Source organism: Camelus ferus, chromosome 19 (genome assembly GCF_009834535.1).
Source record: "Camelus ferus isolate YT-003-E chromosome 19, BCGSAC_Cfer_1.0, whole genome shotgun sequence".
Classification (NCBI taxonomy): domain Eukaryota; kingdom Metazoa; phylum Chordata; class Mammalia; order Artiodactyla; family Camelidae; genus Camelus; species Camelus ferus.
The window spans coordinates 2,166,906-2,183,022 of NC_045714.1; the positions used below are offsets into that span (position 1 = coordinate 2,166,906).

The 16,117-nt window shown below is 43.6% G+C and overlaps 1 protein-coding gene across 1 annotated transcript in view; it reads left to right on the top strand.

Annotated features, from left to right (window-relative positions):
- STK4 (serine/threonine kinase 4) overlaps positions 1–15,420 on the top strand; it is a 78,053-nt gene extending 62,633 nt beyond the window's left edge. The window contains exon 11 of the mRNA XM_006193515.3: positions 11,325–15,420. Within this exon, the coding sequence (XP_006193577.1) occupies positions 11,325–11,483 (159 nt within the window). The 3' untranslated portion in view covers positions 11,484–15,420. The remainder of the gene's footprint in view (positions 1–11,324) is intronic.
- The last annotated feature ends 697 nt before the right edge of the window (positions 15,421–16,117 follow it).

Consider the following 16,117-nt stretch of genomic DNA (forward strand, 5'->3'; position numbering starts at 1 on the left):
GGAAGTTTTGGGAGTCGTGTCAGCAGTCCACCTTGTTGCTGGAACTGGAAATTAGGAGTTAACTTTTTCCCCCTCTGCTAATGGAGGAAGCACCTTTGCTCAGTAATATCACGGTTGTCTCTGTTTTCAAAGAGTGTTCCATCTTCTGTGGCTCTACTATGTAAGTATAAATTTTAACAGTCCAGTTCATCCTTCATCCTTGTGGTCCAGATTTCTTACTGGATGGCCTTTTTCATTTTATTCCAGGTAAATCTAGGGGTTTTCCCCCTTAAAATCTTGATTTCATGTATGTTTTGTAATTTTTTGGCATCAAATTTTGGATTTTAAAATTTGTAGGATCTGTAGTTCCAGCTTACTTTTTGGCCCTAATATTTGTTTCTTTTCTTTTTCTTGTTCAGACTCATCAGAGACTTTCTGGGGTTTTTTGTTTGTTTTGTTTTATTTGTTTTAGTCATTTGAAAGAATCAGCATTTCGTTTTGTTGATCCTTGCCATTAAGCATTAGCTTTTATATTCATAAATTTATATGCTTACTTTTATCTACTTCCTATGGGTTTATTCTGGTTTTTTTCTTCTCTAATTGGATATTAAACTCAATTTTAAATCATCTCTCTTTTCTAATATCTGCATGTAAGTTTATAAAATTCCCTTTAAGTATTACTTTAACCACCTTCCACGATTTTTTGTATGTAGTTTTTTGCTTTGTAAAGTCAGGTTTATTGAGTTTTAATTTACATACCATAAAATTTGCTTATTAAGTGTACAATTTGATGAGTTGTAACAAATGTATATGGTGTTTAAACACCACATAATCAAGATATAAAACATATCCATCACCCCAAGAGTTCCCTCACACCGTGGTTTTTGTCCTGATGGTTTTGTCTTTTCTACGATGCCATGTAGGTGGACTCATACCGTATGTAGTCATCTGTGTTTGGGTTCTTTTATCCGGCATGCTGTTTTGAGATTCATCCATGTTGTAGCATGTGTCTGGAGTTGTTCGTTTTGATTGCTAAGTAGTTTCAATTACATGGATAAACCACAATTTGTTTATCTATTCACTATTAAGACAGTTTTCAGTGGGAGCAAATGAGAGTATTTTAATTCTGCAGTTGGGCTGTAAATAAACACACTAGACTATTCTGGATTTGAAACTGAGCATTTTTCACATTGAAATTTTTCTTTGGGGTTTGGCAGTCTGGACGTTTTTCCATTGGTGGGCAAACATGTGCTCATCCAGTCAGGAGATAGAAACCACAGAGTAGGTTAAACAGAGGAGGTTTCATGCATGGAATTCTTACCTTTGATAAAAGAGGAACTGTAAGGTATGGTTCCCCAGGGCTGGGGGAGTGGACCGAGGAAGGACAAACTACCAGGGCTTCAGATGTCAGTAGAGAAGGTAAGGTTCAGCCCAGGGCATAGCAGAGGAGTTTGCTGGTTTGATGAGACCCGAGCTGACCTAAAGGCTCTGGTCAAGTATAGACAGCCTTCTGGAATGCAGGCAAGGAGCATGCGGTCAGCAGCCAGGGCCTTGGACATGCACTAGGGGTCTGGTACTAGCAGGGGTAGGAGGCCTTCAGAGCTGATGAGCCATTCAGGGGCTCTACTGTCCACATCGACTGGGCTGCTGGAAGATTATGGCCAGGCCGAAGCTGCAGGGTCACATGGAAACCAGGTTCTGGGCTATGGCTGGGCCACACTCTGCTGACTGTCCTCACATCCACACTGCCTGCCCCGGTGCTGGATGCCCCTCTCTATCTAGACCAAATTTTTTGTTTGTGACACTGCAGGGAATTGAGGTCCCAAGACTTGGTGGCCATTGTAGAAAGATTCTGACATGCCTTGCAGATAGAACTTACCTACTTTTGTTGCAGAATTGTTTTTTTCTCAAAGGATATTGAGAGAATATTTCTTTTGGGGTACTTAGGTTGTAAATCTCGGACCCTTCATTACATAGGAGTGTCCAGCAGTAAGGCTTACAGAGGTTTTATATACTTTCCAGAAATTGAGTGCTGTTCACTTACATGCTTTCCCACTTTAGGAAAGCCCAGATTGTTAAAACAAACAAACAAAAAACAAAAACTCAGGCCTGCAAAGGAGCTTATTACTCAGAGAGCTTTTACTTTCCTTCTTGACCAGTTTTCTGTGAACATTTTGTTCCTTCAGTGTATTTAAATTGGATCCCCTTTATGTCTGAAGATACCTTTTAAGAGTACCTTCATTAAATCAAGTGAGATTAATTTGTATTTCAGCTCTCAGATTTTTCTTGGGATTCTTTGGGCTGCTTTGATTTGGCAAGATGAGAGAGACAAAACCCGGACTTTTTGTTGCCTTGGAAATTTCCAGCCCAAGAAAGTATACAGAGGCACGGCTGACAAGGGTTCTTACGTGATGAGCTAGCTTTTTTACTGATCCAGCTACATTAAAATAGCAGCTTGGTGCAGTTGGTGTTTTAGGTTTTCCTATCATCTGAAAGATTAATATCCCTCAAGAATGATGATACTGTTGGTGTCTCTCTTTCATGCTCCAAGTATCAGGAGCATCCTGTGCTGCTCTATTCCCACACTCTACCTTCTGTGGACATTTACAATTACTTTGGGACGTTTAATTATTGTAGGAGTTGGGGAGAGTACAGCTCAGTGGAGGAGCATGTGCTTAGCATGCACGAGGTCTTGGGATTCAATTCCCAGTACCTCCATTAAAAAAATAAATAAACCTGATTACCTCCCCCCTAAACAAATAAAAAAAAATTTAATTAAATAAATAAAATTTAAAAAACCAAAGATTGAAAATCTTAGATTAAAAAAAAAGATTATTCTAGGAGAGTAGATGTTTGCTAACTTCCTGAAAGTTTTCCTCTGTAGTTTGGCTTCCTTAAGTGTGAAATTAAATTAGAGCTACTCTTAAAATAGAATTTTTCTTAAAGAGCAATCATTAGCAGTCAAGACTAATGTGAATTTTTATGTCCATTTTTCCTTGTAACGTTTTATTTGGTGAGGGGTGGGGAGGTAGTTAGGTTTACTTAGTTATTCTTAGAGGAAGTACTGGGGATTGAACCCAGGACCTCCTGCATGCTAAGCATGCACTCTACCACTTGAGCTATCCCCTCTCCCCCCATTTTTCCTAGAAACTGTATTGTAATCATGACACTGGACGAGCTGTTCATTTTGACATGGGCGTGCAGGGATCAGTTTGGAGTAACTGACATAATATTATTTAACACACTTATACTCTGAGGCTTAATTATTGAAGACTACATATTTTCAAAGCTTCCGAAAAGCCCAGTGTCTCACCAGTCATTGAGGGAACACAGTAAAAAGTCATTTTCAAGTGAAGGCTTCAAGATTTATGAGTATATTTCATTATTAAACATTTATGGAGAACTCTCTTCTGCTGTCCTGACTCTGAAACTATATTAGATATTAGATATAGTTCTACTCTGAAATAGCTCCCACTCTAGTAAAAGGAAAAGGTAGTTGGGGAGGAGAGGGGGTGGAGCTTGAACTGGGTGGCAAGCTCAAATGGGCATTCCCTACACTGAAGACAGAGAGAATTCTATTCTGCAGAAGCATGGAACTGTGAAAAAATGGGGCACCCGAAGGAATTTTGAGTTGCTATTAGTAATATTGACAGATGAACTCATAAATCCTTTCATTTATATAATCTGATTTTATCAGTTCCCTGTATCTTAAAGTGTGATAGTTACTTGAAATGACAAGACTTGCATTTCATTTTTCTAAATTCTACAGTTCATACTTTTCCCTGAATTTGAGTGAGTGCCCCTTCTTTGCACTATATATGTATAAAAAGGCATGGTCTCTCTCTCAGAGACTCTTGATTCTTCCTGCTCTCAACTGTAGTACATGTTGCCTTGACATTGGGCTGGCTCGGCTTTGCACTCAGACACGCGAGGGCTCATATCCTAACCCAACCACTTACACCTCCTGGCTCTGGGGTCGTGGGCAAATTCCTGTTTCTCTCTGAGCCTCAGTTTCCACCTCTGTAAATGGGTACTGCTACTTACGTCATGGACTGTTCTGAGGATTACAAGAGCTGATGCATATGAAGTGCTGAACACAGTGCCTAGCATATAGCATTCAATTAAAAGTAGCTCTAATTAGCATTGGCAATCACTGGGCACTTACTCATAATGCCTCAGTTTGTAGCTTGCTTTCATGACAGATTTACCTCGTTTATCTCTACTTCTAGTGTGAAGGGACCCTGCCATACACTTTCTGTCCCATACACACCCTTACTTACCTAGACCCTCTAAGACCCATCCTCCTGCCCAGTCCGGGCCAAGCCCTAGTGTCTGACACAGAGCAGATATTCATTGCATCTTTATAATTAGAATGCTGCATATTAGCAGTGCAGTGCTTTTTGAGATCCATTATTCTTTGGTATTTGGGGTATGAAATTTCTTTATGGGTTCTTGCTATGGAAAGCCAGAGTCATGATGGTAGGGAAAAAGCTGGGTTTGGTCAAAACTTTACTACCTTTGGCCAATGGCTATTGTAAAACTCACGGAACAAAACCAAACCAAAATAACCATAAAAACAAAAAGCAGGTGTTTTGTGATTTTCAGAGTCAGTTGTGAATGTTCACACCAGAAGAGAGCTAGAGTAAATTCTAAGCATGTAAAAGTACTACCTCAAAAATTAATTTTGTCATGGAATTTTCAGGATGACTCTCAATAAATCACAAATAACTAAGAGAATGCAAGTTTTATACTTCATATTTTAGTAAAACCCCATCGTTTAAAGAAAAAACCTTTTGCTTTTTGTCTTTTTGTTTATGTCATTTATCAGATTACCTCCTTTGTACACACACAAGCACACACACAGTTCCTACTGAGTCCTGGGTAGGTGGGAGTCTGTCTGGATGTAGTCTTCGGGTTGTTGGAGGCCAATCTTCTCACCCACATCAGAGCTCTTGTCTTTATATTCCCATGTCTGCTTGGAGCCAGATTTCTTTGTTTTACTCAGGCTGAAAGACTGCATTTCATTCCGGTCATCTTGTTAAATATTTTATATGCCTGTGGTCATGTTTCCTTTGGTTGGAATTCTAGTAACATTTCCATGTATTGATTCGAAGTAATCATCAACTCAGAATAGGACTGAAGTAATAATTCACTGTTAACAGTTTTGCAACTTTTCTTCCTTGTTGGAGAAGCATTAGGAAGATTTTATAAGGGATTAATGAAAGCATGGCTTGGCATGACCATAATTTGAATCAGAGAACTCTCTCATTAAAATTTTCACACTTAAGGAGCAAGATCTTTTGAAATTGAGTGGTCTAGTGCTTAGTTCATCCACACAGGCTGTGATTTGACTTCCTTGCTTCTCTGCTTGGCTATCTTCTCACTTATCTGCTGAAAGATGACTGCATCACCTCAGAATCTTAATCTTACTGGAGTCACCTCTCCCCAGCCTAGACCCCACCCCTGGATAGAGACAAGGTCACATCGAGAGAGGGTACTTATTTTTGGTGGCACTAAATCAGTGTCCTCGATGCCTTCTGACTGACCTTCATGTGTTTTTTCTCTGTGGCACTTTTGCTAACCTTCTCGTGGTAGGTTTTAAAGGTATGGGGTGCCATGCTGGTGGCATCATCTGACTTTTCAGCTTCTGTCAAGCTTCCTTGTCATCTTGCTAAATTCCAAAGGTGTGTTCCTTCCTCATTCTTGGCCACAGTAAACCATCCCCTGACACGGGGCATCGGCCTGACTTACCTGCCCAGAAGGGATGAGGTGTTTGAGAAATCCTGCTTGTGACACTGGAGGCAGAATTGTGCGTGCCAGTATGTGCAGAATCGAAGCTTGTCCTCAAAAGCTTTGGCAAGGCTCTCTGTGAAGGTTTTTGAGGGGCAATCATGACACCGTTTGCACAACAGACCACAGAGAGTTTCCAGCAGCAGAGGAGCAGGACTTTGAAATAGGTCTAAACGCTGTACTTTGGATTGTTTGTCACCGAGAGCCCTGTTGCAAAGCTCTGCTGTACGTTCTGATGTGTTTACTTTAGCCTGACTCTGCTGATTCAAGATAGGCTCGTTGTCATGTGATTCCTCTGATTTATCACTTGTGATGGAACACCAGCCGGATCTTCTCGGTTGTTCTCCAGGCCAGTTGTGCAACTGCCATTGACACGGTGTGATCCAGAACTTCTGGGTTGCTAAGGCTATTTGAGAAGAAGTCGGTTCCCATCAGACCTCTGTATCCATCCTAATGTTAGGAATCTGAGGACTTTGCTGTCGTTGGGCTGAGAAGAAATAAGCCAGGTCCATCTGATTCAGGGTTTCACACACAGTGTTCACAAGAGACGCCTCTGTGTGTGTGGTATGTGTCCTACACCACGCTTTGAGCTCATCAAGCTCCGTTCTTACAGCAACAGCAGCTACTATTTATTTAACTCACATATTTCTTCTATTTTCCAAAAAAAAGGATTTAAGGTGGTGGCTCCCACTTACCTGCAACATATGTGTCAACAACACCTCTAAACCTCATAGCTTCCCTTGTAGGAGAAATACTGTTGTCCTCTATTGAAAAAGCAGGAAAGTGAGGCATATATTAGAGACTTGCCCAGGGCCACCCAGCTGCCAAGGGCAGGGCTTCCATGGAACCCCGGGCCATCTGACTTGAAGCCAGTGCTCATGCCCTAAACCCAGCTGCTTCTCCAGCAGCCTTTCTAGATAAGATGCTCAGAGAGGGCTTGCTCGAGTTCTCTGAAGTGTTCACATCTGAGCTAAGGCCTGGAGGATAAGGAAGAACTGGGGATGAGGCATCCAGACAGAAGGATCATTAACTGCATAGCCCTTGAGGCTGGAAAAAGTGTGGCCCACTTGAGGATCTAAAATAAAGCGTGGTTAGAGGGTAGGTAATGAAGTTGGAAGGGACGATGGACCAGAGATGTAGGGCCTTTGTAACCCTTGATGAGCTGTTGGATTTTTTTCCAAGTGCAGTAAGTGACAAACAGGTGACTCATTTCTGTATTTTTGATTATGTTTGTTGCTGTGAGATGATGGTAGCCTGAATTGAGGGGTTGGAGGCAGAGATGAAAAAAGTGGTTGGGTTTGAGTTATACCAGTAGTTCAGAGATTAGATCGAAGGATTGGATGTGGGCAAGGGGGTGGTGAGAGAAAGAGGGAGAATCGGCTGATTTTGAGCACCTGGGAGGGTAGAGGTACCATTCCTGAGATGGAGAAGGCTGAGAAGTAAGGAGAAGAGGTTTGGAGATAAGGGAGGGGTGGGACTAAGAGTTCTGGTTTAGATGTGTTAAGTTGTGAATTTCCGCAAGATACTCAGGGACTAAACTATCCAGTGGGATCTGACTCAGATGTGTGAGTCTGGAGTTCAGAAGAGAATTTGGGTCTGGAGATATAAATGTGGGGGTCGCAGCGTGGAGAGGATGTTTGAATCCTGGGGGACAGACGAGATACTAAAAGGGGCTGTTTCCTTTAGCTAGTGAAAACAGCTCCAGCTCCCTACGTGGCCGGTGTGAGAATTTGCTCCATCAGGACGCTGGCTGTAGCCAGTTGTCAAACCACACCTAGTTTACTGCAGGATATACATTTGAAATTGATTTATGCCACCGAGGACCGGGAAGGTGAAATGCTACACTGGGCGCCATAAAACCATTACCTGAGCTTGTTTTCGGAAAAAACCATATCTGGATGGTGTGACTGGCTGGCTGGCTGGCTGTGTTCTAAGAGGTCAGGTGAAACTTCAGCCCCAAAGGCCCTAGGGCAAACAAATTAGTCTGAAGGTGGTTGAGATAAAGCCACGGTGCTTGCTCTTGCCCCCAGATTAGAATCAAGGGCGAAAGAGCTGCATAGAAATTGGAAACCTAGGAGAAGCTCTGACCAGAGACAGGCAGCAACTACTTTGTGAGAATGAAGGTCAAGTTATTTGTCCCGGGTTCAGGTTACATAGCCAGGAAGACAAGAAAGAAGATGTAGGATCATGCTGATCCAACTTGAGGGCTTAGAAGAAACCCCGAAATAGCTTCCTTAACCTTCGAAGATTTGTGCCTCTCCTCCTAGGAAGCCTGATCAGGTAGCTATGGGTTAGGGCTCCGGAGTCTGTATTTTCAACAAATGATTCTGATGCAGGTGATCCATGGATCACACTTTGAGAAACACTGACTTTCAAAAGACCTTTGAGATCGTCTAGGCAGCCCTCTCCTAACTCGTGAGGAAGGTGAGGCCTGGGGAGGGGGAGGGGCTTGCTTAAAGTGGCAGAACTCACTGGAAAGCCAGTGCAGGTCCACACACTTTCATTCTTCGTTTGACAGTTGAGTCTTTCTCCTAATGGATGTATCAGAAGCAAGCCTTCCCTCCCAGTTCCCAAATCCCCTTCCTTCACTACATTTTTTTTTTCTTTTTCATATCACCTTCAAATGTAAGGGTCATTTACTAATTTACTGTGTTAATTGGGACTTGTCTGTCTTGCTTCACTAAAAGGAAAGCTTCATGAGGACAGTGATTTTCATTTTTGTTTTTGTTTTTGTTTTCATCAGAGGATCCTCTGTGCCTTGGACAGTGCCTGGCCTGTAGGAGGTGTTCAGTGGATATTTGATAAATGGACGGATGAAAAATATTTTGTTAAACTCTAAAGAAGTTAACCAGCACTGTGGGAAAGTGCCCACCCTTAGGCATTATTAACCCAAAATAGAGTAGAATATTTTCTTTTTCACTTGTTTGCCTCTGGTTTGGATCAGAGTTTACAGGAAGAGCTTGTTCATGGGAGATAGAGATTTTCCAATATTATTAACAATGATGATAACTTAGTAACAGTAACAATAGTAACAGTGACTAATAACAACAGTGATAACCACCATTTATGGAATGCTTGCTGTCCACCAAAGACATAATGGCATGAGGTTCGGTGCAAAGAATGTCACCCCTGTCCTGAACTCATCTAATTCTCATCACAGCCCGAGGGTGGAGGAACCTGTCTATTTTCCAGAGGAGGAAAGTGAGGCTCAGAGGTTACACAGCCAGTGCTGAGTTAGGATATGTAATCCTGAAGATTAAGTCCTTAACTACCAGTAACGTTCAGTGTTAGATTTGGGACGTCTTCCCTTTGGAGAAGGAATTGAAAAGGCAGAAGACTAGGCAAGCATCACTCATCGGAGTTTCCCTAGGCCAAGAACACCAGCCCCCAAGATGGCATAAAACCACACAGGCTGGAAGGCAGGATGGATTTTCTCAGCCCGACTTTCCATCGTTTCCCCACACCCTCGAGTCTTTCCACTCTCACGTTACAAAGACCCTTTCGTCTTGAACTGTGGGGCTTTTCTCACATCTCGGAACACCTCCCTGAAGCAGGCCAAGGAAAATTCCTGTGGCAACAGGTCACTAAGCCATTTCTGGGGAGACCACTATGGCACTTCACATGCCTTCACACCCCACCCTCTGAAGGGAGGAGGGACAGAAAGAGGCTCCTTCACCCACCTTTCGGTGCCTCTTCCCTGGGGAGGCCTTAGGAAGGGGCTGAGGGAGCTGGTGATTCTATAAATCTCCCGTGATACTTGGGGAGCCTTGTGAGTTCTTGAGACACGGTGCCTATTAAACTGGCTGCAAGCTTACAGAATTTATCACCACTTGTGGTGGATAATGTTAGCATTCATTCCGCCCCTGCCAGCCCGGACTGGCCTCGCTTGGAGGCAGTGAACACTCTGCACAGACGGCACTGGTCATGAGGCCACCTGCCTGACAGCTGCAGACACGGGGGCAAGATGGTGCGCCCCAGGGCTGCCACAGAGATGGAGGTTGTTACCTGCACTGCCATCCTTAAGCACACAAGGCACCATGCGCTGCGCCAACAGCCTGACAGCCACGGTCTATCACAGCCATGTGATAAACATGATGAGACACTGTGGTCCCACTTCTGTAGATAAGGAAGATCTGTGGAGATCCTAACTTGCCTGAACCTTGTAGCATCTGCACAGGCAGAACCACATTTCAAACACAGGTTGAGTCGGTTGTAAAACCTGTGCTTTTGCGAACCTGCATTCCTCCAGTACTGGTTCAGAGCATGGGCTATGGGTTTGAATCCCGACTCTGCCACTTAGCTTTGAGACACTGGGCAAGTTACTTAGCCACCCTCTTTCTTGGCTTGTTAATCTGTAATGTAGGATAATAATATATTCAAATCGCAGGACTGTCATGAGAATGATGTTAATCAGTATATAATGTGCATAAAGCCCTTAGTGTCTGGTGCTTACAGAGCATTATGGAAGTGCCAGCCTTTATTTTTAATTTATATATCATGTCCTCTTTTTTCTCTCTGCATGGTGGAAACTTCATCTCAGGTTTCAGGGCTGCTCCAACTAACCCCTTCTCATAAAAGATTGTGTCTGTATTCCCAAGACAGTTATGTGGATGATCCATATAAAATGCTTAGAGTGGTGTCACCGATAAATGCTAGTATGGCAGTGCTGAGGAAACATTGCAGCAAAGTGTGTTACAGCTCAGTGTTACAGCTCAGTTGTGACAGCAACCTGCATCTGGGTGAGAGACCAAGCAGCACTCGGAGGGTTGGAGAACTCAGGTTTATTACGCTGGCAGGCCCAGAGGAGTTAACACTCCAAGCTCTGGACCCCGTCTGTAGGTTTACACAGGCTTTTATAGGCTGCCGGTTTATACTTTGCAGCATCATATGCAAATAAGGTGTAACAAAATTGACTAATTAGGAACGAGCTTTGTAGAAATGGACCAATCAGGAGTGATAGAAATGGACCAATCAGGAGTGGTAGAAATGGACCAACCAGGAGCGAGCTCCATGCAAATGAAGTGCTACAAATGGACCAATCAGGAGTTAGCTCAGGGATCCAATAGAATCTTAGGGGTAAGTTCCACTTTCCTAGAAGTAAGCCGTTTCAGAGGCTAAAAGTGAGATAATGGGGCAGGGCCCGGGAACGGGATGGTGCTGGCAGGAAAGTAGTGGCCCGGCCTGGGGGTCCTGCTGGTCTTTTTCATGGGGCTTCCCACCTCAACACTGAGGGTGTAAGTGAGGCAGGGCCAGAACTAGGAGGCAAGTATTATATCGCATCCACCAAGTTACTGTTATTTTAGTGCCCTAATAATGAACCTACATGTAATTAATTTACAAGCTAGGGGGGATGAAAGTATTATTGATTAAGTTCCTGGTCAAAGAACAGTAAATTAAAGAGATTAGCACTCAGAGCTCTTCCAGGGATAAGTCATCTCAAGAAAGCTTAGTTGTATGTTCCTCTTCCTGCAGGGTGCCTGGAAAGGCTGGGCTTCTCAGCCGTCCTGTCCCTGCCCTGGGCTTTGTCATGACTATACGTTCCACTTCTCTTCTAGCTTAAGAGTTGGACTGTGGAGGACCTTAAGAAGAGACTCTTGGCCCTGGACCCCATGATGGAGCAGGAGATCGAAGAGATCCGGCAGAAGTACCAGTCCAAGCGGCAGCCCATCCTGGATGCCATTGAGGCTAAGAAGCGGCGGCAGCAAAACTTCTGAGCGAGGCCGGCCCGGGAGGGCCCCGCCTCCACCCCAGGCCCGCAGTGAACTCTGGACCACTCGCCCCTCCAGCCAGCCACCACATCTGCTCCATCGTCCCTCCAGAGCACCTTTGTGAACTCAGGAATGTGCGCCAGTGGGCAGGGCCTCCTTGATGGTCAGTGCACCACCCTGATGTGTGAATTTAAATTGGTCAAGTAGATTGTTTCAAAGGATTTATGTTGGCGCTTTTAAACTCAGAATTTTAAACCCCAGAAACAGAGACTCCTGGTTGAGTGATAGCTGGGAAAGTTTCACATTGTCTTTTGTTTTTTCTTCTCCTAATAGCTTTCAGTGGTTCTTTCCGGAAGACTTTTTAAAAATATATAAATATGCATATATATATAAATTATAACTAGATTCCCCACTTGGCGTGGTGGCATCTCTGTACAGGTACAGTTTTAAACAGTTGCCTCTTTTCTGTAAGATTACGGTACTGTGAGACATGAAGGCAGAGGACACCAGGAGGAGGCTGCCGGGGCCACTTAACCCCCCAGAGCAATCCTCACTCTTTTTCAGGGCTGCATTGACAAATTAGGTTGGGGCCAGTTCCTTTACGATGCTTTCAGCCTTGTGTGGGTCATCCCTGGCCTCTGGAGCTATTGGTGATGTCCAAGGGAAAGCCTTGAGAGTCTGTGTTTACTTTCTGAGTCCCAGGAGAAGCCTGCCACCCTCTTTGCAACATTGGCCTTTGTGGTTTCAGGGCCTTTCATCCACCTCCACTCTCCCAACTGCCTAGAGTCACAGCACAGACACTGCCCAGTGCCTTAAGAGGAGATGTGATTCAGCGAGGGGACAGGCCTACCAGGAACTCCCAGCAAAGTGGGGCTGTGTTCAGTCTGCAAAACGGAAAGGGTTTTCTCATTGTTCATGTGAAGATCCCACACGTGGCATTTTGCTCCACATTGCTTACAGACAAAGGTAGAGGGCATTGCTTTTGTGATCCACATTCAAACATGTGACTGTTTTCTCTTTTCTTTTACTGCTACAGGGTCTAGAAGGGGTAAATGAATATCAGACTAAGATTTGTTCTCCAAGAGACTCAACCCAGACATGTAGAATACCAGACCATAGACATCATCTGGTCTGACGGAGGCTTAGAGAGGGGAAGTGACATGGTCCAAAATCACAAAGCAAATTAAAGCAAGAGCTGGGGCTAGACTTTGGGGCTCCTCACTCCTGCTTCACTGCTGCCCCTTCTCTGAGGGAAGAAACTTGTGTCAGTTTGGGTGAAGTTATCCCCGGGAACCCTGCTAATGGAAACAGAGTTCTTGCTTTGTCTCTAAAGTAGGCAACTGGCTATGATGAGATTCCCAAGGGGAGCCAGATCGTTCAGTTTCAGCCATTCCATGGGCTCTGCAGCATCTGCCTGGTTGCAGACAAGCATTATGCAGGCAGCAGTCAGGCCTAAAGGAGATCAGAGGGCTTTCCAACAGACAGCACAGAGCCATCCCTCTGCAGCCTTGGCTCAAGGGCAGGTGTCACTTAGTCACACAGCAAACAGCAGACAGTTGGGAAAGGCAGCTGTCTTTTTATTTTCTAGTCCCTCTTCCCCTCAGATAGGGAAGCCCTGACCGGGTTGCACCTAAGGATACTGTAATTTGATTCCATAATTGCTTTTGCTACCCAAACCTGGGAATCAATGGAGAGGCAGGGAACATTCCTCTTCTGTGGCCGGATTCTGTTCTTTGCAATTACAGCAAGTTTTTAAAAATGCAAGAGGCTGTTGTTGTTGGTCTGCAGGGCTTGGCCAGCTAAGCAGCTATGTGGCAGATATAGAGAACAGAGGACAGTTCGATGATCTTGCTACAGTAATGAATGGCAGCTAACAATCATTGACCACTTCATATATGCCAGGCACTGAGCTAGGTAGGTAGGCTCTTGATGTATATCAGCTCCAAACTTCACAATAACTCTGTGAATTAAGTATGTTGTCTCCATTTTATAGATGAAGAAACAGGTTTAGAGAAAAAAAAATTCCCTCCCAAAGTGGTACAGCTAGTAAGTGGTAGAATCAGCATTGATAGCATTGCCATGTGAGACCAGTATTCACAAGGAAAAGGAAAGTCACAAATCTTCTTAAAATGAAGTGACTACTTTTCTTGCACAGACTAACTCTAACTAGCATTTTTAGATTGGGAAACCACTAAATTAGTAGTCAAGTCAGCCAAGTGAGTTTTAGAAACGGAAGTATGGAACGTGCATTTCCCCACGCCACCTGCTGTTCTGATTCCTGCCTCAGTCTCTCTCGCTATTTTTTTTTTTAAAACAACTTTGCCCTTGGCCAAGCAGGAAGGGAATGCCCATTTTCTCCCTCCTTAAGCTAGATCCAAGTAAAAGAAGGCTCACTTTTTCCCCATAAATATTCTTGGGTCATGAATCTTGATCTGGAGTTTATTTTGTTTCAAGCAAGTGTGCATCCAACATGCTGGTCCAACAAAGGGCATTGCTCTCCAGTCTAGCTAGACAGGGCCCTTCAGCCAGAAGTCCATTTATTTTGGATAAGGTAAATTTCCTGACCAGGCATGTTTGTTTTCTTGTGACAGGAAGGCAGAGAAGCAAATCCTAGTCATTTTTTCCCTTAAGTTCCAGATAGGTCAGTTAGCTGCCATTGAGTCCTGAGCATCAGTCATTGCTTGAGCATTTGTGACTCAAGCTTCCAGGGGACTCTGGGTCTCTCACTATTCCTCTCCTAAGAAACAATGACCCAGACCTAACTGTATCTTTTAAACATCTCAGAGTCTCTAGGAATATCTTCATTGCTTCCTCATCTGTAATTTTGAAGCAAATTTCTATTTTTCTTTTTCCTTGCCCCTTTTCCCAATCACCAATTGGATGGATGGATCGATTGGTAGATGAATGTTTGACTTGATGGTTGGAAGGATAAATAGATAGGAAGCAACTTAAGGACAATAGCCTTGTCTCCTTGAGACTGTAGATTCTGATCCAGGAAACATTTATTTAGCACCTGATGCAAGAAATTTATTACACCATTAAAACTCGATAGCAGTTACCAATATTAGGAATGAGACAGGTGACATCATTATAGATCCAGCAGATACTAAAAGGCTAATAAGAACTTTATGAACAACTTCATGCTGATAAATTCAGCCACTTAAGATGGACAGATTCCTTGAAAGATACAAACTACCAAAGCTCAGTTAAGAAAAAATAGATATTCTGAATAGCCCGGTATCTATTAAAACTGAATAGCTCTGGTACATATAGGTCTTGTTGTCCTCATTTTACAGATAGGGAAACTGAGGCTCAGAGAGGTTAAATCTGTTGCTCAAGGTCACATAACTAGAATACGGCAGAGCCAGAATTCAATTCCAGGTCTTCTGATTCTTATTCCAGTGCCCTTTCTAGCATACCAAGTTGCCTCTAAAGATTGCAGCTCCTTATTTACTGGAAAATTGTTCCTGCCCAGTCCACATCCTCTCACCCCATCCTTTCTTAAAGCACCATGTCTGTGTTTTCATCAGAATTATAGTCATTGTATTTGGAATCCATGTTCTTTTTGTGTGTGGGGGAAAAAAAAAAAAAAAAAAAAACCTCTTCCACCAGCTTGCACTCGGACCAACTTGGAAAAAAGAGCTTAAATGCTGTTGCAAATGTACAACTTAAAAATGTGAAGTTTGTAGCTTTAACTTTTTGTAACAAAAACTAATAACACTGGCTTAAGTGCTGACGTGAAATGCTATTTTATAAAGTTTAGATGTAAATAATCAATTGAGGTCAGCAGTTTGTATATGTATGAGACACAGCTCCCTGCGTTGCCTTTTTAAAAAAAATTTTGAGATGCTTCCTATGTGCTTTTATGTTAGAATTGTTCTCCCTCCTTCCTCCTGCGTGCACCTTGTCACCTTGTTTTAAATAAACTGTCCTTTGGACCAGAGTCTGTCCTCTTCTTAAACATGAGATCCTCCATCTACAGCCTAGATAATGGTGCTGTGAACCTTTGTGACATTGACACTGTGGTGTGTTTATTCTGGAATCCAAAGCCAGGGGAGAGGTAGGTGGTGGAGAGAGTAAACTTTTGTTGGACACCTACTGTGTGCCAGGTACTGAGCTAGTTGTCAGGGATCTAAAGGTGAACCGGACACAGCTCTTGCGGACCCCTTCGGAGTCAGTCCAGCTCACAAACACACAACATTGGAAATACTGTGGTACAGGGAAGTATACAGCCTGTGAACACATGAGGACAGAGTGACAATCGGTCTTGCTGTAATGTCCAAGGAAGCTTTTCTAGAGGACGTAATATATCTGGAACTTAAAAAAATGAGGAAGAGATGGCCAGGTGGAGAAAGGGTGGGCAGTGAAGGAGAGGAGGCATCGTGGGCAGAGGGACCAACCTACACAAAGGATCTGGTTTGAGAGTCTGGATACAAGATCATCTTGGCATCCTTCATTCCAGTCTCTTGTTGATGAAACCGGGTCTGGCATTGCCCAGCATTCCAAGAGGATAGGCTGGGTTCTGCCCTAGTATGGCTCATCCTTCTCCAGAAAAAATTCCCTAGCTTGAGCCTGGGTTCTCTTAGCTCTACAAGTTTACTCCCCAGCCAGGAGGGACCAGAGTTACACCAAAAGTAAGT